This window comes from Typha angustifolia, chromosome 11, assembly GCF_048772165.1.
Source record: "Typha angustifolia cultivar Huaian chromosome 11, ASM4877216v1, whole genome shotgun sequence".
NCBI classification, from domain to species: domain Eukaryota; kingdom Viridiplantae; phylum Streptophyta; class Magnoliopsida; order Poales; family Typhaceae; genus Typha; species Typha angustifolia.
In genome coordinates this window covers 1,010,486-1,038,451 of record NC_133249.1, presented here as the reverse complement: position 1 = coordinate 1,038,451, position 27,966 = coordinate 1,010,486, and the positions used below count along the sequence as shown (strand labels likewise).

General features: G+C 39.7%; 6 protein-coding genes across 7 annotated transcripts; 2 read left to right on the top strand and 4 right to left on the bottom strand.

Annotated features, from left to right (window-relative positions):
* Nucleotides 1–147: 147 nt before the first annotated feature.
* Nucleotides 148–8,277, bottom strand: LOC140770707 (ABC transporter G family member 38-like). Its single transcript, XM_073111967.1, has 23 exons — nt 7,898–8,277; nt 7,587–7,796; nt 7,392–7,476; nt 7,129–7,288; nt 6,961–7,037; nt 6,837–6,890; nt 6,537–6,627; nt 5,658–5,959; nt 4,882–5,163; nt 4,431–4,747; nt 4,129–4,289; nt 3,943–4,052; nt 3,625–3,775; nt 3,259–3,420; nt 3,000–3,178; nt 2,482–2,814; nt 2,070–2,360; nt 1,871–1,954; nt 1,567–1,700; nt 1,216–1,443; nt 944–1,115; nt 581–835; nt 148–498 (listed from the first exon to the last, which is right to left on the bottom strand). Exons 1-23 carry the CDS (start codon nt 8,275–8,277, stop codon nt 229–231), a joined length of 4,488 nt encoding a protein of 1,495 aa, XP_072968068.1. The 3' UTR covers nt 148–228.
* Nucleotides 8,278–9,219: 942 nt separating this feature from the next.
* LOC140770287 (1-aminocyclopropane-1-carboxylate oxidase) lies at nt 9,220–11,023 on the top strand. The gene is made up of 3 exons (XM_073111387.1): nt 9,220–9,794; nt 10,336–10,681; nt 10,774–11,023. The coding sequence occupies exons 1-3, from the start codon at nt 9,262–9,264 to the stop codon at nt 11,005–11,007; spliced, it is 1,113 nt and encodes a 370-aa protein (XP_072967488.1). The 5' UTR covers nt 9,220–9,261; the 3' UTR covers nt 11,008–11,023.
* A 146-nt stretch (nt 11,024–11,169) lies between these two features.
* LOC140770286 (NADP-dependent malic enzyme-like) lies at nt 11,170–16,324 on the bottom strand. The gene is made up of 19 exons (XM_073111386.1): nt 16,056–16,324; nt 15,488–15,608; nt 15,339–15,413; nt 15,105–15,256; nt 14,916–15,021; nt 14,762–14,827; nt 14,530–14,625; nt 14,361–14,432; nt 14,141–14,224; nt 13,860–13,958; nt 13,472–13,519; nt 13,293–13,346; nt 13,089–13,187; nt 12,532–12,621; nt 12,350–12,427; nt 12,135–12,209; nt 11,923–12,013; nt 11,482–11,610; nt 11,170–11,389 (listed from the first exon to the last, which is right to left on the bottom strand). The coding sequence occupies exons 1-19, from the start codon at nt 16,175–16,177 to the stop codon at nt 11,301–11,303; spliced, it is 1,746 nt and encodes a 581-aa protein (XP_072967487.1). The 5' UTR covers nt 16,178–16,324; the 3' UTR covers nt 11,170–11,300.
* A 779-nt stretch (nt 16,325–17,103) lies between these two features.
* LOC140770290 (small ribosomal subunit protein eS24z) lies at nt 17,104–19,110 on the top strand. The gene is made up of 5 exons (XM_073111396.1): nt 17,104–17,259; nt 17,356–17,397; nt 17,492–17,662; nt 18,524–18,610; nt 18,735–19,110. Exons 1-5 carry the CDS (start codon nt 17,185–17,187, stop codon nt 18,774–18,776), a joined length of 417 nt encoding a protein of 138 aa, XP_072967497.1. The 5' UTR covers nt 17,104–17,184; the 3' UTR covers nt 18,777–19,110.
* Nucleotides 19,111–19,474: 364 nt separating this feature from the next.
* On the bottom strand, nt 19,475–22,380 carry LOC140770767 (uncharacterized). 2 transcript variants are annotated; one of them, XM_073112032.1, is made up of 3 exons: nt 22,047–22,380; nt 21,158–21,268; nt 19,475–21,031 (listed from the first exon to the last, which is right to left on the bottom strand). In XM_073112032.1, the coding sequence occupies exons 1-3, from the start codon at nt 22,215–22,217 to the stop codon at nt 19,937–19,939; spliced, it is 1,377 nt and encodes a 458-aa protein (XP_072968133.1). In that variant the 5' UTR covers nt 22,218–22,380; the 3' UTR covers nt 19,475–19,936. The 2 variants fall into 2 exon arrangements, with proteins under 2 accessions (XP_072968133.1, XP_072968134.1); XM_073112033.1 differs by having other exon boundaries at nt 19,477–21,028; nt 22,047–22,377.
* Nucleotides 22,381–22,828: 448 nt separating this feature from the next.
* Nucleotides 22,829–27,581, bottom strand: LOC140771503 (lysM domain receptor-like kinase 3). The gene is made up of 11 exons (XM_073113093.1): nt 26,843–27,581; nt 26,394–26,468; nt 25,649–25,948; nt 25,108–25,253; nt 24,934–25,023; nt 24,734–24,839; nt 24,295–24,446; nt 24,117–24,214; nt 23,887–24,031; nt 23,540–23,647; nt 22,829–23,241 (listed from the first exon to the last, which is right to left on the bottom strand). Exons 1-11 carry the CDS (start codon nt 27,432–27,434, stop codon nt 23,077–23,079), a joined length of 1,977 nt encoding a protein of 658 aa, XP_072969194.1. The 5' UTR covers nt 27,435–27,581; the 3' UTR covers nt 22,829–23,076.
* Nucleotides 27,582–27,966: the final 385 nt, after the last annotated feature.

Here is a 27,966-nt window from a genome sequence, read left to right as displayed (position 1 = left end):
ACTAGAGGTACATTTGACAGTTTCTACTTGTAACTTTGTGGCTAGTTAGAAGACGTTTGGAATTATTTTTCTGCATCCACTGAGATACTATTTGCATTACATTTCTTCCTTCAAACATATCAATGAAAAACTATACATTCTGGTGAATGTCTGAAATGAGAACTTACATATTCACAGTTCTTCCTTCAAACCTATATGTCCAAAGGATTTTATCTCTTTTGTTCTTTTCTACCTTTGCTGGAAATTTAAGGTTCTGATGCAATAAGCAAATACTAATGCGAAAAAGACGGTGAAGCCAGCCAGCACGACGGCTACAACACCCATGAACTCAGGATCAAATCCAAAATGGTCCTTGATATAATTCTTGACTTGCTTGTCAGACTGACCATGCACCATGATAAAATCCTCTACATCCCCATATTGCGCGACGATTAGCCCATAAACTGTCCATGCCAGTGGACAGATCCTAGAGTACCATGCCCACCATTTCGGAATTCTCTGCAAAACAAAAAATGACACATTAAGTTGTTGAAACACTTGTGATATGATCAAGAAAAGGGAAAATTTCTGAGTCACTTACTGGTCTTGGGATGAAGAACCCTGAGAAGAGATTGAAGAGCGTGAAGAAGAATGCACATAATATTGCGGCCACTTGAGGATTTGGTGAGATTGATACACACATCATACCATAATAAGTGAAATAGAGAAAGGAGAAGAACGTCACGTAGAAGAACCAGAGGAACTTCACTGCTGTCCACTGGAAGCTCATCATGGAGTATACTATAAAAGTGTAGTACACTGCCTGGATAAAAACGTATGGTATCTCTACAACTACCTGCATCAGAACAAACAATGCATTCTCTTACAACGACCAACCAGAAGTTAACTCCTAGGTAATGACTAACAAAAGTCAGTTTTGCTTATGCTAGTGAGATCTCCTTACCTGAGCAATAGCATATGGTAAAGCAGAGTACATGCCGGCAGCCTTCTCCCGATAGAATACCGTTCTCTCAATTGCAATGATAGGTTGAACTGTTGCACAATTTTGGAATCCCACAAATAAAACAGCGGCATACATGGATCCTAGGATGACCATAAGATTGACTGAACTTTTCCTACACCATAATTATACACAATAGAGTTAGTTTTTATCCATTGAAAATTGAATCTTTTAGAAAAATGTAGATTTGTAATCTAACTGTCATGGTAACATACATATTATGGCCAACCCTCCAGAATATGGTGCCAAGCAGTAAAGCAGTGACTAAGGCAAAGGAAAATCTAACAAGATTGTAATCAGGGCTTCTCCAGTAAGTCCACCATTGCTTCCAAAGACAGAATTTAAACTGCCCAAAGGTGGTTTGGGAGTACTGTGATGGGAAATATATATCACTTGTGCCTGGAAGTGGTTTGCTCAGCTGTTTAACCAGTGCTTTGTTCCTCCTGTAGAATGAGTAGCCCCAGAGAAGGTGTGTTACCTCAAACCCATACAATTATTAATGATGCATGTGCATGTATATATATATATATCTTGCATTTGGCATAAGGAAATGTTAGTCCACTTACTGGTACAAAGTTGATGATTTGTATTGTTCAGCAAAGTCAATCCTTAAACGTATTTCAGTAGATACGGAGCTCACTTCCAGCATCCATGTTGCAGGATTGTACTTGTTTTTGATCCTTGGAATTCCAGGAATTGCCTGGTTAATAATAATTGAAGCAAAAGAAGACGTCACATATCCTTCTTTTATATCCGTACTTCTTTTTGCTGAAAGTTTTCAAAGTTCAAAATTCTTTGTCGACCCAACTGATTGAACAGTTCAGCTTAAGCACAGGTAAGCCAATAAATTTAATAGTCAACATCACATACCTCAAAATATTCAATTACTCTGCGAGAGTTTTGACCCAAAGGCCCAGAGTAAATTACTTGGCCTCCTCTTTTCATTAGCAGCAGCTGTAAGGAAATAAGCGAGTCATCAGCATGTTACTGCGTTATAAGAGACTGTTGGCATCAAGAAAAGAACTACTTGAAACTTTCAAATAAGAACCAAGAAGGTGCATAGCATTACCTCATCAAAGGATTCAAATATGTCGATGCTTGGTTGATGGATTGTACAAACAACCGTTCGTCCAATATCAACTGTATTCCTCACAGTTCTCATGACAATTGCAGCTGCCCTTGCATCAAGACCTGATGTTGGTTCATCCATGAAGATGATTGAAGGATTAGCAACAAGCTCTACCGCAATTGTCAACCTTTTTCTTTGTTCGTTTGATAATCCAGTGACACCTGGTAGGCCCACAATGGCATCCTTGAGACTAGTAAGCTCTACCAGTTCCATAACTTCATCCACAAACACCTAGCAACAAATAAATCCAGTACAATCAACTTGATATACGATACGAGCATAAGAACTTGGTAAGTTACATCTGCCTCATTAAGTTGCCTTTTGAATAGATCATAGCAGCATTACTACTAACCTTCTTTTCTTCATTGCTGACATCCTTAGGTAGACGGAGAAAAGCAGAGAAAATCAAGGATTCCCTTACGGTGACCTGAGGAGAGTGGATATCATTTTGCTCGCAATATCCTGATATCCTTGCAAATGTTGCTTGATTCTTTGGGTAACCAGAGATACAAATTTCTCCCTCAATATAACCACCAGTTTTCTTTCCTGCTAAAACATCCATTAGTGTTGTTTTCCCAGCACCACTGATACCCATAAGGGCTGTCAGAACACCTGGCCGGAAAGCCCCTGATACCTCCCTCAGAAGTTGAAGCCTATCTTCAGTCACTCCCTGCTCTTTCATTTCCTGTCCAATTTTGACTTTATATTTAAATGACCTATATTTCATAGGTATATGAAAATGGATAGGAAGAAGCTGCAGGATATATGAAACCATGCCATCCAACCTCCATAAATATTTTGGATTCTTGAGTTAATTGCGGATCATGAGAAATCTCGCTAAGACAAAATTAAAGAAAGAAAGGAGCTAACCATGGGCATGTCGACAAAGTAATTTATTTTATTGAAGGACATTGCCAGAGGTGTGAAGGGAAGAACCATTCCTCTCCTTGCAGCAATCTTTGTAGCTGCATTTGTGTACATGTCCCAAGACAACCCATTTTGGGAGATACTTGGAGAACGACTACGGAAGTGTCGAAGCATCATTTCCACTGAAAGAATCATGAGTCATGGTCTTAGTGAAATAGTAATTTTGCTGATGACTAGAAGATTTGGCATGAGCAAATGTTACATGTAGTAGTTTTTCCATTCTGTGGTGGCAAATTCTGAGATACAAACTCTTTACTTGTACCCATCCTTCCTTCACTCACCGAAGATCCATTGTTTTCTTTTTTGCTGGCGTCTTTTTCTTGAACTTCTTCTTCAGCTACAACAGCTTGTGGTTTCCCCGTAGCTACAACAACCAACATGATAAAAAGTCTTACAATTTCTGTAACTTAGTGGACCAACTAAGATGTTTAGAGGAAACTATAGTCGTCACAGGTACATGAACTACTGTGAGGTAGTGTTAGAACTTGAACAATGCTGGAATGATCAGATGCAATGATGAAAAGTATAACTGATTATTTGCTAATGTGTACAGAATTTAGCGACTTACGGTTGAGACAAATAAGTGACAAGGTGAAGAGCAAATTGAAGAACACGGTGAACCCCAGAAGTGCACCTGCTCCAATCCAGTACCAGCTCCTATCCGGGAAAACATTGAAATTCTCCAGGATTGCTACTCCTAACCTTCTTCCGTCAGGTGCCTAAAATTAGAGACTAAACTGGTCAAGGACCTCACCATCAGGTTAACAAGATAAAGCATAAAGATTTCTCAGGTTTAAAAATTTTCAATAACCAAATAGAAATTCTTGAAATTTCATTCAGACCAAATAGCAAATTTCAGAGCTACTCCAAAACATAGCCAACTTACAAATTTGTTCATCCACCTGGAAGCAAACATTTCGTTGATGACTAGAGCGTTGTATCCATAAGGAACAGGAGAAATCCAATAAACCCAGATCCACCACTTTGGAATTGCATCTGTTAAACATGGAAATAGAGTTACTTTGAAGAATTTAACTGTCAAAGTGTGCATATGAAGAACGTGGATGAGAACCTCTTGGTATGATGAAACCTCCAAGTACAAACATGATGAGGATGGTGAGAGAACCACCAGTGTTGGCAACGACAACAGACCTGCATAACCCTGCAATAACCCTGAAGAGCCCTGCAGCCATCTGCTGGATCAAGAAGAATATGACTAGCTGTTTGAAGAACCTGCAGCAAGAAAGAAATGATCTATTAAGTAACTCCAGAGACCGCTGCTTCTCTTGATTACACCAGTACAGATTACCGCATCCAAATTTGAAGGCCTAAAAGACAGTATTTGAACAATAGCAACACAGGAAATAGTAGTACCTACTAGCTTCAGGTGCAAAACCAATGGAGTAGTAAGTCACTCCAACCCATACAACAGACTCCAGAATTGACATAGGAATTCCCATGAGGAAGTTTGGTAGTGTGAAAGCCCATGGTGGATAAAATAAGAGGTCCCTGTGCTTATAGAATACTGGGAGCCTTGTGATAGCAAGGTTTAACTCTGCAAATCCGTTAAACATGTTGACAATCAGGCCATACAGAAGCGCTCCAATGTAAATCGCTCCGTCATCTTCATTTCTCGTATGCATTCGAGTCCGTGAGAAAACAGTCGAGGCAATAAGTGCAACTATAATAAGCTTCCAAACAAAAGAACATGTTAGTAAGAACTAAACAAAAGAACGTGTTAGTAAGAACTAAATGCTGCTGTGCTTATATCAATTGTATGAAATCTATCTGAAGATAAGACGTGTAAGTAAGACAAGCTACACACCTGAAATGCTTTAAAAATGTAGACAAAGGAGTTCCTCTTCATGAGAAGCCACTCCTTAGAAAATGAGGTTTTCAAAAGCTCCATAGCTGGGACAGAGTGCTTGGAGAAGACAAGAGCTGCCTTGTGACTCTTCTTCTTGTTGAAAGAGACTGAGATCTCACTCTGAAGACTCTGACCCACATGAAATTTCTCAAAGAGCGCAGCAAATTCAGGGACTGATACATAGTGATAGGGCTTTCTATTGTCTACCCAGTACTGCCCCTGGTCCTTCTTCGAGGTAACCTATTGAAGATTCACACCAAAGGTTGATCATGGTAAGCTTGGCGTTTTGGTTACCCATGCCAACAGTTTCACAACACTTAATACATATACTCAGGCAGAAAATCATAAAACAAACAAGCAGTATATACGTCAGAACGCAAACATGTATTCGTTTTCCATATATTTTAGTAGTGCAACAGGAAAACAAGTAAAATGTGCGTCATTAACTCAACAAATCACTACTATTAATGGTACTTGGGCACAAATATAATGAATGTATGACCAAGACAAATAAAGTAAACAAAGGGTCATAGTACATTCAGCGATGAATTTACTAGTTGAAGCAGCAAATAAGAAATGAGCAGAAACTTCAGACTCTTCAGAATTGAATGCCAAACAAGTAGCAGCAGACAAATGGTACAGTCAACGTAGAGTTAACTAACTATTGGTTTCATACATGTCAGTGATAGATGAGTCATAAACATAGGGAAGGAGAATCATATAATCAATTTTACCTCCTGCAAGAAATCACAGGCGCCTTTCCTTTCAGGGCACCGGAACCCACAATTCTCGAAGAAGTCGAGCACATTTTCTCTGGGACCCTGATAGACAATCTGTCCCTCAGAAAGTAGTATGATATCATCAAACAGTTCGAAGGTCTCAGGTGCAGGTTGGAGAAGTGACATGAGGATGGTGGCCTCCCCAAGGTGAACAATCTGCTGCAAGCATTTGACAATTTGGAAGGTGGTGGAGCTGTCCAGACCGGTTGATATCTCATCCATGAATAGAACCTTGGTTGGTCCAACCATCATTTCGCCTGCATTCCAGTTTCCACAGTCAGGGATCAGATGCAACTACATTCACCGACGAGTATGCATTGGTTAATACAGTTTATAACACAGCATGAACCGGTGACACACGGTGATCTATCAATACATCTTGCTGTTGGATTTGAAACCGTAAAGAGTTCAAATTTCCTATTAGTTATACAGAACAAAATCACTAGGCCTTCAGCATGATGAGCACAAAACAAATTGTACTAAATTTCTAGACTGAAAGTAAATACTGAGGACGCAACTCAGTGAAGGTAAAAGAAACATTCCACTATGCATCAATGCATTACTTGCATATCCTATCTTCAATCTATGATGTTGATAACGGACTGCTCTTGGGTAAAACCATATTGATCTTGTGGCTGCATCATAAATTTGACGCATAGAGAACGTAACTAAATATGCACATCCATGATATAGCTATATCCTTTAGTGCTAAATTTCTCCACTTTGAAGTAGTCACTATTACTTTCCAAAGTTCGTCATTGTAGCCATTAAATTTTTATAGTTTTTGCAACATAGACCAAAAAAAAAAAAACTCGTATAGCTTAATAACAGAACCTGTGGTGACGCGCTTCTTTTGCCCCCCAGATATCCCTCTTCGCATCTCGTCACCAACGACTGTATCCGCGCACATATCCAATCCAAGTATCTGCAATCATCACACGTAAAAATTTCCATTGCGTTATCGAAACAAAATCAGATATCAAACTGTTTCAATAGTAGTTCATATTGGCAAATAAACAAACAGGTGACCTGCAACTTTGCTTTCACATATTACTCTCCCTTCTAAAGTGAAAAGCCCATGACTAATAAGTCAGCCCATGGGCCAAACATGGGCCTCTAATTGCCCAAACTCACCTTGAGAACGTAGTCCGTTTGGAGACTGCTATTTACCCCTTCAATTGCCGTAGCCTATAAGATGAGAACAACTAATTAAGCACAAATCTCAAGATAACTACTAATCTTCAATTATCGTGCATACCTTCATGAACAGATCGACCTCGGGATCTGGATGTACCCCCAAATCCTTCTCCCTCTTCGCCAGCTCCTTTAATAGCTCTACATAATACAATATTAAGTATTTATTAACTTTTCTCATCAATCATCAACCGTCCATTGAGTTATTACCTTGATCCGATCACGATCTTACCGTATCTATGGCCCACGCCTTGACACCTGGCAGAGAAGTCAAGGGTCTCCTTAACGGTCATCTCGCCCGCGTGGACGTCGTTCTGGCTAATGTACGCCGCCGTCTTCTGGGGGACGAACTCGCTTAACCTATGCCCGTTGTACGTGATCTCCCCACTCGTCTGCAAACGCGTAAGATATAGTGGCAACTCACTGAGTTCAGAAGAAAGACGGAACGAGTCGCATAATAATTACGAAAGTGAGGGGGTAATTTGATATGTGTACCTTTAGATTCGGCTCCAGCTTTCCAGCTAAAGCAAGCAACAGAGTTGTCTTCCCAGAAGATGGGGGGCCCAGTAGAAGGGTCATCCTGAAACAAATTTTATTGGTCTCTAATTACTTCTTAAGAGTTTTCTTTTTAATCCACAATTAATTAAAAGTAATTAATTGGGATGAGAGTTGACCTAATTAATTATTAACCTGGAAGGCTTTATGATTCCTGATACATCCTTAAGGATCGTGAGTGATCTCCTCTTCGCAAGGCTTATTCCCAGTAGACTCATCGCAGAGTCGGCGACGTTTCTTGCGGCGTTGACGAGCGTGGGTAACGCCCGGTTGCCGACGTGGCACTCGGCCTCTACCGTTACATGCTGGAATCTAACCTCCACTGTCGGATATTGCATTCCTACCCTGGAAATTAATTAGAATTAGGAACGTATTAGACCGATTTAATAACATATTATATTTATTTATTATGGTTAAGCTCGTGACCATGCACGTACGTAGCTCACCTATCTATACGAGCCCGGAGCTTCTTCAAGAACCTCTCGTTATCCTTCTCGGCAACCCTAAAAACCCTATCGATGAACTCCTGCCGCTCGGCGATCCCTAACACTCGGAGGTCGACTTCCTTACTCTCGTAGCACCTACGGCCGTCCAAGTCCTCGAACACCGACCGGAGAATCCCCGTCCTTAGCCGGTCATACGTCGGAAGCTTCTCTAGCGCTGCCCACCTTAGCTCCTCTTCGTCGTCATCCCCGACGCTGTGGAATGACATCGACCGCGAGAAGTACCCGTCTTCCATTCCGATGCTCATGCTCCGGCTCAGGCTTCGGCTTAGGCTCCGACTCATTCGCCTTCCCGACTCCCAAGCCTTCTCGACGCTCTCCATCTTATAAATTTTCTTGTCGATGTATAATTCTTCTTACATATATTACTATGGAAATATATATAGAAGAGAGTAGAGAGAGAGAGAGAGAGAGAGAGAGATTGACTACATTGTAGGACATAAGAAGGATGTGAAATATATAGTCGACGTTTTGTCCTCAAATCTTAGAGACGGCTGGAGGAGGAGGACAGCATCTAACTCTTTCTATTTGGTAGTTGGGATATGTTGGGGAAGGAAGATAGCAGTAAAATCCAAAAGGCTGGAAGGGTATCAAACACAAAGTGAAGTGAGAATAATATTCCTCGTGATGCATGCGGTTAAACATAGAACAAATGACGTTAGTAAGTCGCTTTCTGCTGCTAATTACTTCACCTTTTGGCTTCACTTGCTGCAAAACAAAACAAGATTCGAAAAGTATCTTACTGTATAGGGTTGAATTAATTAGGCTTCATAATTCTTACGTAGATGACACACTTCGGATGCTACAAATTCCAAGCCCAAAATTGCTAAACATCTTGGGCCAAGAGGAGTAACAGTTGGGCCGAAACTTGTAGGCCAGCCAATAGAATTTGTCTACAAAATATTAGAGCATAACGAATAATTTAGGAATAATTTGGCTGCAAATTGATCGGATTCGGGCTCAATCTATGTATTTATAATCAGAAACAAAAGAAGGTCAAAGATTAAAATCGGAAAGTATGATGACTTCTGCTTTCTTAGTTGGCATCTCGCTCGCTTTTATCCCTTTTCCTATTCTAATATGCAAGCCTTTTGCAATGCCTTCATGATATACTTCATGTTCTTGAAAGGATTATAGCTAAGCCCTTCATTAGCTTTAGCAATCTAATAATTAATAATTATTCTATTCTACTAAAGCCATTATTAAGTCCATGTCCCACCTCTCTTCTCTTCTTTTCCTTTTCCCCTGCTCTCATTATACTCTTCTCCATCATCTTGCTCTCTCTCTCTCTCTCTCATTGATCTCTAATGGCTAAATCTCTTTGGGAAACTCCAAGCCATCTACCCGAGTTCCGCGCGCCACCGCCGTCCCCGGTAGCGGGAGTGCGGCGACCCGAGTCACCGGAAAACGATGAGTTCACCGGATTCTTGGGTCGGTCGCCCCGCATTCCTAAACTAAGCTTGCCGGACCGCGTTCTCCCACGCGAGGCCACGCCGTTTGATCCACCGGAGATCGACATGCGGCTTCTAGTCTCGACGGAATGCGAGGAGGCCGCGGCGAAGCTCCTGAGGTCATCGGCGGCTTCGTTTGGTTGCTTCCAGATTGTGAACCATGGGATACCGAGTGACGTTGTTGTGGCGGCGGAGGCAGCGGGTGCTCTGATGTTCGGAGTTGCGGCGGAGAAGAAGAGAGCTATGGCGAGGTCGCCGGAGAGGAGGTGGGGATTTGAAGTAGAAGAGGAAGGGGAGGGAGAGGGGGAAGAGTTCTTGTGGTGGTGTGAGAAAATGGGGAGGAGTGAGGAGTTGGCGGGAATTTGGACACAAGATTGGGAGGAATTCAGGTAAGTCAGTTGGTTGTATTGTGTTTCCCCTTGAGATTATGATTTATTAAAAGTCTCATTTGCAACTAATCCTAATCTCTGTTCTTAAAACAAGGTTTGTGTTTCTTAAAAATGCTTCAATAAATATTTCCTCCTAATTTCGGTCGTTACATTAGTCTTTTTTTCTTGTGCTAATTTGATTTTAATATGTCATATTCTAATTTATAATATGATGTATTGCTAATTATTTTTAAGACCGCAAAGGTGTCAAAAGGCTGAGTTAGGAAGTGTTACTTCCATTTCACACTGCTAACATTTTTTAATTCGGCATTATATATTGCAACACTTTTCTAATCCCAAAACAAAACAAAGAAAAAGCTGGATCATTGTTGAAATATTTCTTAAAAATTTGAGAAATTGATGTTAGAAAAGTGAATATATATACATAACTGATATGGATACAAAAGATTTCTTTTTTTTTCCTTTGAAACTATATTTTTTTAGTCATGCGATTAGCCGATGCTAGGTGAGTTGACCATCTCTGAATGGGTTCTATTTCCAGTTGCAAAATGGAAGAATTATGGATACCAATGGAGAAGATTGCCAGTAAAATTGAAGAGGCACTACTGCAAGCCAAAGGCAATGGAGCTCCTCCGGTTCCAGTTTCCGGTAAACAAAGGGAGCAATCCGTTCTTCGTCTCCACAAGCATGGCAAGAACGACGACGGGAAGGAAGGAGTGAAGCATGAAGTGCTAAGAATGCTGTTAAGGAGTTCAAGCTGCTCTCATGCTTTAAGTCTAAATCTCTGTGGAGGAGCCTCTGGATTTCATATCTACTCCAAGAGAGGATGGATTCGTTTTAGTCCCAAGGACAAGGCAATTGTTGTAACACTGGGTGACCAGCTGCAGGTGTTTCCCTTTTCCCCCTCAAAAGCTATAAATCTAACCAAACTACACTTTGGATCCTGTCTTGTAAAATTATTCTTGTCCGAATCTTGCAGGCATCAACTGGTGGGCTCTACAAGAAAGTAGTTGGAAAGCCTGTGTACCGTGGAGACCACCACAGTAGCATCTCTATGACCTTCATCCATTCACATCCACCCATCATAAAATCTTCCACTCCAACTTCATCTGGAAGTGAAGAAAAGACCATCTCAATCGCTCAACAAGTCATGATTGCAGCATGCGTTGCTCTTCTCTATCACTTCATTGCCTTCTTGGGTGGAAGCATGTGATCTCTTGTGTTTTCCAAGATTTCATCTTCTAAGTTTTTGTTACATGGCCTTTTCTTTCTTTTTTCTGATTTCGGTAGAATTCAGGGCTTATTATGTATGTATAGATAGATATTTACGAGCAGTTAAGTATTTTTTTTTCCCCAGGAATTTGCAACTCAAAGATTTTGAAAACTATATCTTAGATATTCTTCAAGTACAACCAGTGCATATCAGCTCAACTGCTGCAGTAACTACAACTGCATTATTAAGATCAAACCTCCCCCATTGTGTCTCTTAGTGTTACAAGAGTTTACTTATCTGTAACTTCGGTAGATAGGGGTGTACATGCAGCTCTCTGCGTATTTCACCAGGTTTTGCGGACGGGGAAGCCGGCTTGCCAAACCTGAGGAGGGCATGGAAATGAGATTGGCGAATGGAACAGTGAGGACAGTAGATATTACTGAAAGTAACAAATGGCTGGAGAAGAAAACTGACCAAGTTCATATGCTTTGGCGGCAACATTAGCGGCGATGTGAGCAGATATCTTTCTGATGTTTGAGAAAGGTGGATAAATGAGGCCTTTTTCAAAGTTTTCCTTTGTCACCTGTTGTGCCAAAGCCTCAGCTGTTCCAATGAAAGCAGATTGTAAAGAAGAGGCAATTGCATAATCAATTGTAAGGCTAAAACAAGTGGGTTTACAAGAGAAATTTGAAATAGAATGGATGGTGATAATAATCCCAGGTGGTGCATAGCAGCATTACTGTATATGCATATATATGCAGCACACATAAACATGAACATAAGGAAATTAAAAGTTGGTTCTCGATTTTTAACAGTTCTTAAAATTCTATCGGCTAAAAAGTTCTAAACTCGATTAACGTCTAGTTAAGAATAAGAAGGTTACAACATATTTGTTTCTGCAATTCGTTTACTTACAGGCTGCAAGAAGCATGTCATCATGCACTCGTATTGCTCCTGAGATCACCAAACCAAGGCCAAATCCAGGGAAAATGTAGGCATTGTTTGACTGGTGGCATGTAAGAAAACAACAAGATCATCGATAAAAAAGTAAAAAACTACACCGGTGGGCCAAATTTAGTCACTCAGAAACTCTTCAAGAACCAGAAAGATGCGGACAGAATTCAAACCTGGCCAGGCACAAAAGTCTTGCCATTGTATTCGACCGGATCAAATGGACTCCCACTTGCAAATATGGCTCGACCCTGCGAAACATTAAGTGATTGACATACGTAATAAAATATCCTACTCCATACTAAACCTTGATGCAATATATAGATTATAGACTGCAACTTTGATGGATAGAGTTAATAAAGAGGAACAAACGAAAAGTGGAATTTATTACCTTACTCCATGTGTATGCTTGCTCAGCAGTACATTCAGACTGTGAGGTTGGGTTGGACAGGGCTAGGATGATGGGCTTCTGCATTTTGTAGCAATATGTCAGGAAAATGGTTTATCTCTAAGATTATCATTTCAACCAAATCTTCTGCATTTTGAAGAAATAAGCTTAATAATGGCTGTTACCTCATTAAAGGAGGACATGGCTTCAACAACCTCCTGTGTGAAAGTTTGCCCCACGCCAGATGATCCTATCAATATGGTTGGTTTGATAGCCTAAAATGCAAAAATCATATCATAGTACAGAATAAGAACTACCGCTGTATTACAACAGTATTTATGGTCAATGCATCCATTGCAAGTAGCAAATGCAACAAGGAGATCACCTCCTCAGCCAAGTACAGTACAAATCTAAGAATGACAGTCTCTTTAGGGTTTATGGTACTATATTTAATTGGAAAAACAAAGTTCTACTAAATGTTCGAGGACCTCATAGCAAAGACCAGCATCCAGGAGGAAAACAAGGCCTTCAGGTACCACATCCTTATGACAAACTTTGCCTGATAAGCTGATAGTAAAAGATTGAGCTGAACAAAGAATTTTAATCATGCTCATAGTCAAGGTTCTAGCAGATTGGAAAGGAAAAGATGCCGAACAAGATATAATTTCTGAGATTTTCTGGACAGAGCATAAAAGTTGATGTGATGCATCATACATATAGTGCGCTTGGGATGACTTCCTACCTTGACAGCATCTAAGAGATTCTTAACAGGCTCATGCTCATGGGCCCAAGGTTTCTTGAAGTGTTGAAGTGATTCCTTGCGTGAGCTCACAATCAATCCCTACAATGCAGTAAACCTTAGATGAGTTCAACTAACCTGCTCATGAAGGACTATTTAAGGGTGTTCATTGTGGTAGAGAAAGAAGCATATTGCATCATGTGCTACCTTAGAGTCTACAAGCCAAATTTTCTTCCGGGTCTCTTCCACTGGGGCCTTCATCTGCAATTGATATCAATCAATTTATCAGACACAAGTTTTAAGTCATAGTCAGATCCTAGAGTCCTTTATCACAGGAAAAACTATATATAAATAAACTTTATCTCAAATACAGAATAAGCTTTTACCTGTTTTGACATCTCAAGAGCAATGAGTTCAGCGATACCTGTCCCAGCCTGCAAGCACAAAAGAGTAAGTATTGCAGAAGAAGATCATGAGCATAATACAGAAGATGTATAAGGATGTGAAAGAGCCAAAGAGGTGTCTTTGAATGCACAGCTTGAGAGGGTCAATATACATACATTACACAGCCTTAACCCCATTTTGGAGAGGCAATTTCTGTGACAAGAGTCAGATTGCAAAGTTGACAGAGTAACTGAGCAAGGCCTTAATTTTGCACTGCGTAATACCCTCATATTCAAAGATCTATCTAATAATCTGATATAAAGCAGTGAAACTCGAAGTCCAGTACTAAGAGATTCCGCACATGAATAAAAGACTAGCAAAGAGAGAGACCTCCCCAGCACCAAGGAACAAGAAAGTGTGCTCCAACAAGGTTCCGCCAACCAACTTCAAAGCTGCAACAAGCCCAGCAAGAACCACAGAAGCTGTCCCCTGCAATCAGAATAAGATTTTTATGATGAAGCAAGTTAACACAGAGAAAAGCTGCAGTAGCTCTTAGTTGAGCCAACTCAGTGCTAAAGGTGAAAGGTGCAGCAGCTCTTAAGTTGACTTTGATAAGTGCAGAAAATTAAAAAAATTGTGTAATTTCCAGCCAAAAGATCCAATTCTCCTGCCTGAATATCATCGTTGAAGACAAGATGATTTGTGCGATATTTTGATAGAAGTTCAAATGCATTATGGTTGGCAAAGTCCTCAAACTGCAAAAAATGAATAATTTATCATAGATAACCCTAACAAAGACAATTATGACTATAGTACTATACAACACAAGTCAAATTTGATGATCAATGACGAATTCCAAATTATCTCATTACTTGCAGATATATTTCTAACCTGAACGAGGACCTTTTCCCCATAATTTTGCTTAACAGCAGACATAAACTCATGCAGAAAATCAGCATATTCCTGAGTCAGTAACAATAGTTCAGCATTTCAAGAACATACCAAGCACATTCTAAACACGATAGGAAAATGGATGTGAACATCCTATGTTAAACCGAACCTGGCCAGTAGCCCTTCTTTGCCTCAATCCAATGTAAAACTCATCCTTTAGCAGTTCCTCATTGTTTGTCCCGACATCAATCGTGATGGGTAAGCACTGTAAGACAATCAGCAACTCATTGATCAAGAGAAACAAAAACCAAAAAGAACCTGCAGCATCACCTGTTATGGGATATACTTTTCTGCATAGCAGAAAGGAAATAAAAAATAGAAAGACAAGTATGAATGATTACAGAAGATGGACGAACGCCTCCAAGAGCAGTGTAAAGAGCTAGCTTGCCGACAGGGATTCCCATTCCCTATAGAAAGTTTTACCCAGCAGTGTCCCAGTCAAATTAGTAACTCTCGATTTGGTAATATCACAATCAAGGCAATGAAGGACCTTACCTGGCAGCCAAGATCTCCAAGCCCTAAAATTCTCTCACCATCAGTGACGACAATAACCTGAATACTCTTTTCTGGCCAGTTTTTCAGCACCTCGAGTATCTTTCCCCTACAAGTCAAAGCAGATAAGTAAAAATCAAACATTAAAATCTTCTGATCAATTTGCATGAAATACAAAAATACAAGACCTACTTCTCCTTCAGACTGATATAAAGACCCTGTGGACGCCTAAAGATGGATCCATATTTCTGACAAGCCTCACCGACAGTAGGTGTGTAAACAATAGGAAGCAATTCCTCAACGTTATCGACAAGAAGCTTATAGAAAAGTCTCTCATTTCTCTCCTGTAATTAGTGAGAATGCATCTTAAAACATAAATAAATTACAGAGTGGTACAAATTACAAAAACAAATCGAATTTATTTACCTGAAGGTCCATCATTGCCATGTAACGTTGCAGGGGCACCTGATACTGGCGAAGATTATGCATGAGCTTCTTCTCCTGGGGGATAAATGTGGGCACATGCATTAACATATCAATGTTTAAATTGCTTACAACCATACAGATAGGCAAACCTGAAGCCCTTGTGAAACAATTGCCGGGGGCAACAAGCCTCGTAAATAGTGAGCATCCCGCTCTTTCTCTGTGAAGGCAAGCCCCTTGTTGTGGTGTGGATCCCTCAACAAAGTGTAACCACTAAGGAAGAACAAAACAAGAGAAAAAAAAATGACATCAATATGCTATCAAACAAAGCTAGCTATGATGGCTTATTAGTTGTTCATCAAATCTTTGCCAAGTTCAAAATTTTCGCTTATTACTGCAACAGTCAACACTTTTTTACACCAATTATTATCTAACTAAACAGGTAAATTTACATTATAACATGCCTAAATAAAGAATCTATTTCAGTCGCATTCAAGTATTTGTTAGAACGGTAAAGACGTAAACAAATTAACTTTCCACTCCGCGAAACTAAATTCCTACAAGTAATCCAGAATCCAATTAAGAAAGAAAGGTAAAAAGAGGTGAAGACATCAAGTACTTTTACAGATCACACGAATTTCGAACAAAACCCCGTCAGAAGAACTCGACAAAAAAAAAAGTCATTCTACTTATCGAAGGGAAAGGGTATCGGAGTATGACCTGGCGACAGACACAGTCCACGGTGTGACGAGCTGCTCCTCCGTGGCCTGATCCTCGCCGTACACGTCCTCGACCCCGCCACCCTCAGTCGCTTTACGATTCATGCCCGTCGCGCTCTCCATCGTCACTCTTCTCGCGTTGCCGTTCTCTCCACCGACCTCCCTATCCGGTGCGGTCGCCGACACGCGCAACGCTGCCTCTGGTCTCACCTCTGCTACTCCCCAAGTTAAAGAGAGTCAAAGGAAAGCAAATGGATTCGTCTAAGTAAGAAATTGAGGAGAGAGAGAGAGAGAGAGAGAGAGAGTGTGTGTGTGTGTGTGTGTGTGTGTGTGTGTGTGTGTGTGTGTGTGTGTGTGTGTTTAATAAGGAAGTCGTACTACCAGGAAGTTGCTTCTAGTGAGTGTGAATATTGCGCGGGGTGTAATGGTTTTTATAATAAATCGCGAGGGAGTGGGGTTTGAGTTTTGTCTCCTTCCACTATGGGACACGGAGGAGAGGAGAAAGAGAGGGGAAAGACGAAAAAAGGTACAATAGATTGGGTTCAGTAACTTTACACTCTTCTCTCTCTCTCTCTACAACGGTTTGCTGTTCCGCGAGTGAGAATACCGGCACGTTTTTCATTAGCTTAAAAAAGCACGATCTATCCTGGGATTCATGTCGGTGTCCTGAGGTTAAGAGCGTAATTTACACCCAAAAGAATGATTAGAGTAGTTTATTGTAATAGTAGGATAATGGACGTCATAATGTCTCTAAAGCATTTCCCAGTTAATTTACTTATATGTAGATAAGTATGAGTACAAGAATCATTCGAGCCAGTAGAAACTCGTCGTCGTTTAGTGGAGAAGTATGGGAAATGATAACGAGAGAACTGAAGGCCTAACAAACTAAGAGAAGAGGATAAAGCCCAAATTCCATGTAAATAAGCCGAATAAAAAGCCCAAATAGTTTACGGCAAGATTTAAGTGAATTGTTGATGGGCTTTTTGGGCCTCAATCTCGATAATTTCGGCCCATCAATACCAAAGCACCATATAAATATTTGGGACGCCGCCATACACAGGGATTAGGGTTTTCGAGTCTTCTCTATCCTCAGTCTGCTCGCGCGAGATCGCTGCTGCGGCGAAGTAACAATGGCGGATACGAAGGCTGTGACCATTAGAACCCGCAAGTTTATGACCAATCGCCTTCTCTCTCGCAAGCAATTCGTAAATCTCCCGAAACCCTAGATCTCTTCCTCTAATTATCATATTCTCGCTTTTCAAAACGATAGCTTTCTGATCCGTCTCGGTCGTTGCTTTTAGGTCATTGATGTGCTTCATCCCGGGAGGGCCAATGTCTCCAAGGTACGATCTCTTATATATTTTCTGCTTCCGTTCTTCTTTTCAAGGTTCGATTTTGATTCTGTTGAGGTATCGTTTACTGTTGGTTTTCATGAAGGCGGAGTTGAAGGAGAAGCTTGCGAAGCTGTACGAGGTGAAGGATCCGAACGCCATCTTTGTGTTCAAGTTCCGGACTCACTTTGGAGGAGGCAAATCCACTGGGTTTGGTCTTATTTATGATTCCGTGGAGAGCGCAAAGAAGTATGAGCCCAAGTATCGTCTCATTAGGGTATGGCGGAATCATCTTCTAGTTAGTATTGTTTTTTGCTACGATTAATTTGTTTGCAACTACATCTGATCGGTTCTTGTATTCCTAGAGTAGTATTTCAAGTTTGTATAACAATGTTGGATAATTCATGGTTGTGATTTATAATTTGTCGTTTAAGTGATATTTATATCTGTAACCTATTTGTTCCTTGTCAGTTTCTAAGAAGGAAACGTAAAATCAAACAATTTATACTAATTGATTCAAGGGAACATGCTTGCTTATATTAGCATAGATCTTTAAATTATATGAACTAGCACAAAAGGATAGAAACAGGTGAATATGTCTGGAATGTTGTAAGAGAACTATTAATATGTTCGTGGTTGGTCCAATCCTAGGTTAAAGTTCACTAGCTTATGGTATGGAACCTGTCTATATATGTGAGGTGGATTGTTTCATATGCTCTTCTAAATAAAATGTTGTACAAGGTACTTGATGTGTACAAGAGGTTTTTGTATTCATTACCATCCATTCTTTACATTCCTTTTTATCACTTATAATTTTGTTATGCAATTTCTGTTGGTGTGTCTAGCTCCTTTGCCGCAGCAGCTAATTTTGTTTTTTTTGAGAATTTATTACATTCTCTTGTCAATCAAGGCTGCAACGTGCTTTTCCTTAAGTTCTTCTGACTCTGTGACTTCAAATAAATGAGAGAGGTCCATTAGAATTCAGAGATATGCTAGGTTCATTCATGACGCTGATGCTAAAATATCAATACTAGTACTAACGAGTTTGTAGAAATGTATCTATGGCATTTCTATTTTATAGCTACATCATTAGGTGCTACAGTGTAATGTTTTCATTTATGTGTCTTTGCACTTGCAGAACGGTCTTGCCACAAAAGTTGAAAAGTCACGGAAGCAGATGAAAGAAAGGAAGAACAGAGCGAAGAAAATTCGTGGTGTTAAGAAAGTAAGTGTTGATATTTTATCATGTCATGATTATAGAACTGCATAGTAGTTCCATATGGATGACTTGTACCTCTTGCATGCTCAACTCTTATGAATAACTCCGATTGCTTATTTTTGTCTTGCAGACCAAGGCTGGAGATGCTGCAAAGGGTGGAAAGAAGAAGTGAACATACACTTCACTTGCTTTTATTGTGCTGGCATCTTGGCTTAGTTGGTCTAGTGATACCATAGATTCAAATTTTGAGGTGGTCTTTGTAGCTAGCGGTCTTCAGTAGGATGTGTGAGTTTAGTCTGTCAACTAAGTTGTGGTTCATAAGTCTCACATTGCACTTCAAAGTTTAATACTTTACGAGTGGACAATTTCAAAAGTTCCAGACGAAAGTTCTATTTAAGATGCTAAGTTCCTATATTCTATCACATTAATATTTTGTATTTTGTTGGTACCTTTTGCATTCTGTTGCTTGGACGAGAAAGAAATATTTTGTTTCCAGCTTGTTTGACTGTGTGTAAAAACATTGAGCATTTTATTCCTTGATTAGATACGCTCACGTTTTGGAACAAAAGAAAATTTAAAATCACTTTTGTATTTCAGGCCTTTTAACTGCAAAGTATTCTTATATTTGGTAGGTCACGTAATGATGTTGTGAATTAATTCACTATGGCTGATTGGCTCCTGTTTGGTGAATTGTTGGGCTACCATTTTAAGTGTATTTGATTGGATACTGGAACATGGATGATGAGATGCATATGAAATACTTTACTGTATTCACAAATCTCTTTTTGAGTTATCAAGACCTATACATTAGTAAAACTGGGTCAAATCCTCGACGGAATAATGCAAGATAAATGGAACTAGGTTGTAGTCACAAGTAACAGAACCTATGCTCGATTGTTCTGAGTATTGAACTTGATCAGGCACCAAACAATAAAATTCCAACGCGAGCCTGACAAAAAAATTCAACCCAGTCGGCTTGCTTCATCTAATGAACTGCAGTAGTGCAGTGTATGGGTCAAAATGATAACAGCCAGATTTTTCTCTATTTTCTTTTGATAACAAGCAGTTTTTGCAACAGAGTCTCATCGAGAGGTATGGGAGGAAATTATGAGGAAGACCACACAGGAAAAACAATATAAAAGAGGCAATACTTCAGACAGACAAATAATTCAGCACTAGATTGACATTGCATTACCTGATTCTGTAATTTGTCATCAACAATTTAGCATTCTAAATCGAGGGAAAAAGGAACAGGCGACAGACAACCACAAACAATCTAGCAGATTGTTTTAAAGACAACGAACAGCAGCAAAATTTTGCTCCAATTTGCTATTATCTGCTAACTCTTGAATCTGAATCAGTAGTTTCACATGAGACCTCTTCAAGCATGTCTAGGAAACCTTTCCTCGCTGTCCGTTTAAAGACAGTCGCATCAAAATGTAGTCCATCCATAGAAACAGCCTCAAATTTAGTCCAGAGTTCTTTCTTGAGAGTTGTTTCTCCAGGGTGCGTACCCTTCTGAAAAGTGCTTTCAAAGTCATTCAATGTAGGGATACCGGGTAAAGCTGCACTGTTAGCAGGTGTTTGCAGTGGCTTGTCATCTGAAGGCTCCATCAGTACACAAGTCTTTGGGGGTGACAAGAACCAATCAAGAGTTTCATCAATTTCCATCCTCCTGCTTGTGAACTTGGAAGCTGGTTGCACTCCAAAGAGCTCCTGGTACCTTGATGCCAAAGGATCTGAGACTTCTTCAGCAAGGAGGTCACTGAAAATTTCAGACTTGTCATTCTTTTGAGTTGGTTCAGAAATGCCGCCATCTTCTGTTATTGAAGGTTCCGAGATGGGATCGAGTAAAACTCGACTCTTAGACACAGATGTCTTTAAGCAGGGAGTTAACAAAACTACGGAGGCTCTCCTGCTCTTAGTCACTGATGCCTTCTGATTCGAGAATCTTAAGGGAGAAGATATCTCACTTTCCAATGTACTCTTTGCTTCAGCAGAAGGCTTCAGATAATTACCTGGCGCCTGCATTGCTTCCATATTTTCCCAAGAGTCGTTATGAACATTGTTAGATATAGTTAAGAATGCAGAAATTTCATGAGGATTATATGAATCCTTATTGGTGAATATCTTCACCACTGATTTGGACGGTCTTGGACATTTAGATGAATGTAATTTGGGTGCGGGCAATGGTGTAAGCAGGAATAACTGTCTTCCACTCTCAACTGTACAAGAACCAGCACGCCAGGAGACAAGGGGTGAAGGAGACACTATCAAGTCCAGCTCAGGTGCATTGCTCTGGGAAACAAAATTTTCATCTCGGTTTGCAGCAGAATCAGAACATCTATCCGGAAAAGGTTCTGACTGATTTTGAGAAGCAGTTGAACAAGTAGCAAATGCTTGTTGGAGTCTTGAAAACCAGGGCTGCTAAATGTCAAAAAGGAACATGGCGGCACATTAGAACTTTAAATGCAACTCTTTTTCACCTAAAAGAAATCCCTATGAAAGATGAAGACATTGCTTACAACAAATTATAGACAGTCAAATACATACCTTCAAAGAAGTGTGCATATTAGACAAGACATTCCTAAAGGACTCTATCTCTTGGCCTCCTTTCTTTGTTACTGTTTTATGTTGAAGGGCTTGAGCAACCAACTCATCAATCTGTAAAAAAAAGAAAATTATTATAAGAAGCTAGATGTGAGAAGATGGATTTCTTGTCGAGTCACAGCACTCCTATGGCAGAATTTCTCTGCAGATAAATAGGAACGGTACCGAAGTTGTATACTCCATTGAGGAAAATTTGTGTTACAGGATACTACAGAAAGTAGCAAAACAAAGTGGAAGAATTCTTCTTTCTCTATGTAATGTGTACAATTATCCTCTTATTTTACACTGTATCCCATCTGCCATGGGACTGATCCTTATGAGTTGCTATAAGATATAATTTAAACAAAGTTTTGAGGTTGAAGTATGTTGCAAACTAGGAAAAATCTTCGACTTTGTTATTTTTGAGCTATTTTTACTTTCATTACAGTGTTTCTTATGCTCAGTTAAAATGATGAAAACCAGACCAACTCAGGTGAAGTTGTCAGATTCGTCATCCAACTTAGATTAGCAGAACAGAATCGACCAACCAAAAGGAATCACACTGCCAATTGAATACATATATTTTCTTTTCTGGTAGAAATGGTCCGTGATTGTCAAAAGGAAGCAAACCTATGATTCTATTTCAAAATTTTGGATGAAACAGGTGGAGTTGCGAATCATAATTTTACGATTGAAGTTCCTAAACCCAACAGCCAAACCGAGCTCGCCTAAAATAATTCAAGCATTAAAAGACGAGTGTTCTTGCATCAGACAAAGATCTAGGGTTTCGTATCAAGAAAAAAGTTTCCTTCCATGAAAAGGGTAAAAAACCTAGGGCTTACGCCACACAAACCTGACCGATGAGATCCGAGAGGTCGGAGCGCACGAGGAGGAGGCGGTCCAGAGAGCCGTCGCTCCCATCTTCGGAGGTCTTCTTCTTGCAAGATCGATGCGGCTTCCCACCGTTGGATATGTCCGAGAGAGGCTTCCTGGCCGTTGATTTCCCTCGGTTGCTCTTTAGCATCTCTTGATCTCTTCTCGTCTTCTTGACAATTATGTCGGAAGAGGAGGAGAGGAAGGAGAGGGCTCGAACTCGAAGCCTCGAGAGGAAGGGTCACCGCAAACGAGAAGCCTAACGGTCGGCTAATCCTGAATTCAAATTTTCTTTGTCCGAAGCGACGGGGTTTATATCCTCAATTTGAATTGTGTATCATAGAAATAGAAATATGTAAGATGAAAATAATAATAATAATAATAATAATAATAATATATATATATATATATATATATATATATTAAAATTATGCTGATAATTTTATCCGAAAGAAAAATATAAAATTTGAAGTTGATAGTCATATCTATTTCCATTGTATATTGAAAAAGAGTAATTTTGTGAATAACAACGAAAGTACACGTCATAATCTTTTGTTAGATAAAGAGATTTGGCTTTTGAAAACTAAGTTTCTAGAGCACTTATTTGAAAAAAAAGAAAAAAAGAAAAACAAAAGAGTGTGCATATCTTTCAATTTTAATTTGGTACCCATTGGGGTGCCAAAAAAACTAGCCTATTAGCCGCATTACTCCATAAGACCAAGCTAGAAAAGAGATATGCGGCCTATTGCTTCCATAGTTGCAAGATTTGATGTAACAAAATGCACATCATGATACGATACATTGGAATAGATTCTGCTCAAAATATACATACTGGACCTCTAAGGTTAGAAAATGTTCATAAAAGATTACCAAAAAGAATAGAGCTACAGAAAAAAAAAAAAAAAAAGTCCATATGAAGACAAACCAGTGGATAAATATGGGGATAAAAGTTAAAAATGTCCACTTCCAAGGAACTAACAGAGGAATGGAAGATGAGAAGAAACACTGGATCATCTTCCTGCTACAAGGCCACTGAAAATTTGGCTGCTTCCAGCCAGTGCTGCTTCCCACTCCACAGAAGACAACAGTATATGTGATAAGGAAATCACCACCTGCTTCATGTCTGGGCGTATCACAGGATCTTCATCTACGCATTGTTTTGCCAATACCGCCATCTTGATACATAGAAAAATAGGTGAATGAGCATATGAGGGAAGAAAGAAAAAGCTTTGCATGTATGGGGAATGTAATGCGCTGCCAGAAAATTGCAAAGAAACATTAAAACTTGCTTATTATCTGCGTTGTAGATAGAAAAGGGCCTTCAATCTATACATATACTCCCATCCACTGATATATTGAATATAGTAATGATACGACAATGACAAGTAGAGCAGATAAGCATGACTGTTGAACAGATTATTTTTTCCCATCACAGGTAGCAAACACTGAACAAGCAAGAAAGTGAGAAACCACCTTAAATACACAGTCGTGCGGATACAGGTCCATCAGATTAGGATCAATGCACCGTTTCAAGCTTGCCATGCATGTAGAGTTAGGAGAATTTCTCAAAGCGCTCAGCATCTGCAGATTTCAGCATCAGAGGTCAGAAATGCTGAGTTAAACAAGTGACAAGAAAATTTACAAAAAATGAGGACAAAGAATAGTGAGACAAAGTAATGAACATGCAAAAAACAACAGAAGTTAACAGACGATATGAACACAAACAGCACAAATAAAGATCACTAGATTACTCAAAACTAAGCAAATTATCAAAGATCGCTATTGTCCTGTAAAAAGTTTTCCATAATTGAAAAACTTACAATTGATGCCAGTGAGCGCCTTTCAGGATTGACCAATGCCATTCCTTCTGTCCTACTTGCCTCTTTGCCAGATATTAGCTCAAAAAGAACAACCCCAAATGCATAAACATCACTCTTTGTAGTTGCCAAGCCGTCACGCAGATATCTAAACATAAATCACAGCAAAGTAGCTAAAGAAGTTGAATTTGGAAATGAAATATTCTGAAGCCAGCACTATTGCATTTACTTACTCAGGAGCCAAATAACCATAAGTACCCACAACTTTTGTAACAGACGCTTCTCCATCACCAGCTTTCACGACAAGCTTTGCTAGCCCAAAGTCGGAAATCTAGACGTACAAGTAGTTAGTACATGGAAGTGATAAAAATAATAAGTATTTAAGCAGTAGCAATTTGAATCAGTGGAAACCTTGGCTTTGAAAGAACTATCAAGCAAGATGTTACTTGTTTTTATGTCTCTGTGAACATAATGATTCTTTGTGTGCTCATGAATATATTCCAGACCTCTAGCAGTATCCAGTGCAATCTGAACTCTAGTGATCCAAGAAAGTGATGTATGGCCTGAGAAAAAGAAAACAAGCAGCGTTAAATGGACAGTAAATTGATCATTCGCTGATGTTATGACCGGTTCAGAACAACACATCTCAAATTCACACGAGCTTTGAAATTATGCTAATAATGCCTCCAAGAACATAATTTCAGGTCACACTTCTATTTGCAAGATCATTAGGTACAATTTCTCTACTATAGAGAAAAACTGAGGGAAAGTCTTCAATATAAAATTCAAATCATAAAGGGAAAAGTTATTAATGGTAGATGATTTTACTATTGGCAACCATGAAGCTTACCCTTGTTTTGTGGATCGTGTAGATGATTTTTCAGTGAGGCCTTCTGGGCATACTCATACACAAGGAAGAGCTCATCCTCACTAGATGCATAGCCGATCAATTCTACCTTGACAAAAGTTAGATAAAATGCAGAGCAAGGTTAACATATAGATGTCACTGATTACAAATAATAAAAAACTATGAGTTTAAATTAGTTATACCAGATTTGCATGATGAACCTTGCAAAGAACTTTTATCTCTGCTATAAATTCCTTAGTTTTCGTAGCAGTCATTCTCTTTATTGCAACCTCCTAAAAATGATGATTATCATTTGTGAGGCAGAAATCTACAACATCTCTCCCTAAAATAAATAAATAAATATATATAGTACAAACCTGATCTCGGAGAGCTCCATAATACATTGAGCCATATGTTCCATGGCCGAGTAAATTTGAATCAGAGAATGAATCGGTTGAATAAAGAATTTCTTCATAGGTGAATACAATGGGTTTCTCCATGTCAAATGCTTCAGGTGTCATACCTACAAAACATGTAGTAATGTGGAACTGTCTCTCTGAGAAGAGAAAAAAAAAATTAAGAGTTCTTTTATCAAGTTTTGCTGTAACCTATCTGGGCAAATTTTCACATCGACACTATTTCACAGTCATTCTGGCCCACTTGTCAAATCTTAAGTGTCTGTTTCTACTTTAAAGTCACAAAAAAGAAAGAAAAGAACAGCAATAATGATTGATGGATAAAATATTTTGGCAGTGTGAATTTGAATTGAAACAGCAGATTTGAATACACTACCATGATCAATGATATAGTTGGAGTATTGTGGATCTCAGTAATTAGTTATTTAGCAGAACAAAACAAACAAAACAAGATGCACAATACAGTTTAAAATAATTAAAACATAATGGATGGTGTACCAACCTTTTGGAACATTAATATGGTGATTGCCTACGTCCCCATTTGATGGCTTCAGATTTTCTGATTTGCAGCAGAAGTATCTTCCAGGGGCATAACAGAAGCTGCTACTTTTAAGAATGTGAAATTTATGTGAGATTGGTTGACCAGGGTCCTTTCCATGATTTGTCGGTGGTGAGGAATGAGAACTAAAGAATTTAAACAGAATAAATAAAAGCAGAGCCAAAATGATCAGAGCAAGAGCAATTCCCATGCCAACAATCACCCATCCATAAGGGAATTTTGCAGCATGATGTTCTGTGTTCTCTGCAAATACCAGACTGGGCAAGTCATATAAGTTGATAGAATTATTAGTTAAATGTATGCTACAAACAGAATGGCGTAAAAATAGAAAAGATATACAAATATTCCAGACACAATTTGCAATGATAGTATCATCATTCCAGTAATTTCAGCATAGCAATTATGTGTTCTGCTATTCAACTTTTAAAAAAGGGTCACCCTACAAAAGCTTCTCACCCTTTTTGTCTTCCTACACAGGATTGAAGGAATCCCAAGTGTGGTTTAGTACCACATAGCATAGCAGCAAGGATTTGTATGCACTAAATCGCTAATAGAACAACAATTTATAATCCATACCAATGAACTAGTCATCATCAATGAAATGTCCTACTTTCACAATAAAAAGTTCAGAAAGAAAATCTCAAAACTACAATACTTCAAAAATCAGAAAACAACAAATAATCCATACCAGTGAATTTGTTAAAGATGGGTGCGGGGGCTGGAGCAGAGGAAGGTGACATCATTGTATAAGGTTGCCCAGGTACTACAAAAAGAAAAGAAAAGAAATCAAATTTTAGAGATGAATTACATGCAAAGAGTGGGCCGCAACATTTCTTTTACCTTAGTAAGGCCAGAGAAATTTTATAAGGAAGCTACTCATAATTCTTAGAGCATGCTATTTGAGGTCAATAAATATTTATCCTTGAACTTCAATTCTTCAAATGGCCTCTCTTCTTCTATATAACTCACTTGACAACATACCTCTTAATGAAACTAATAGCCAACAGTATTACATTCCTAGAGAACATAGTCTGCAATATGTATCAACTAATAAGCATTTCCTAATTGTTCAGTGAAGTCCATTTTAGCACGCAAAAAACAAATTACAACCAACAGAAGAGCAGAGAAAAGGCTCACCAGAATCGAGCGGAATATAATAAACATCACCAACAACCACCCCGTCGGGCCCCGACATCCCATTCGCCGTCTCGATACTATCCATGCTCACTCCAAACCGGCTTGACAACGACTCGATCGAATCCCGCTCTTCCATCACATAACTCACCAAGTAATTCCACAGCCCAGTGGAGCACCCGCACAAGAGATGCAGCCACACCACCGCGCCCTTTCGTGCCCACCGCCGCGTCGAATTGGGCAAAATGGCGAGCCCGCCATAAGCCTCCTCCACCATCGGCGACACGAATCCCTCCTTGGACCTCACGGTGAAGGTGGTATTGGTCAAATACTTCTGGGAGTAGAGGCAGGAACAGTTCTTCCTGATGAATACGTAGCCAGGGTTGCTGCTCTCGTCGGATGTGACATCCTCCGGCACTACGTCGAACATGCTCTGGATCTGGGCTAGGGTTAGGTTGGGATTGGTCTTGAATGCGAGGAAGGAGGCGCAGAGGCGAGTGGTGTCGGAGCAATTGAGAGGAGTGGGAGAGGAGTGGGAGGAGAGGAGACTGAGAGATAGGATTGAGATCGAGAGAGCTATTCGGACGAGATCCATTGGGGTAATTTCGAGAAGAAGAGATATTGGATCGCGAAGAGAGAAGAAATGGATGGGTTTTATGGAGGATTTAAGAACGTGAGGAAGGTATCAAGTGACCAAAGAGTTCATAACAGCATCTCCCAAGCTGTCTCCCGGAATTGGCACTTAAGAGAAGGAGATACTTTACAGTGAGAAAGGATTTCCTGCAGCTATGCATGCAGGTACTTTTTGTATCACCCACATGATTTTTTATATTAATAACATTTCTTGCAAATTATTTAAAAAATCAATACCTAACCGGGTAAACCGGACTACACTAAAGTTCCCGCATTGATGGCTGCATTAGATCTTCGCCTTATTGCTTAGGATTTTGCTGTTCCAAAACTGACCTTGGCTGTACACGGAATTACGGTAATCGGCCACGTGTAGAGACGATGTCTCTGTCTCATTACTTAATTATGACCGTCCAGTCCACGATCATCACGGAATCGAACGGCCACTGGTCGGGGACCATCATTTGCTCGCGAAGAGTCGGCCAGCACGTGCGACG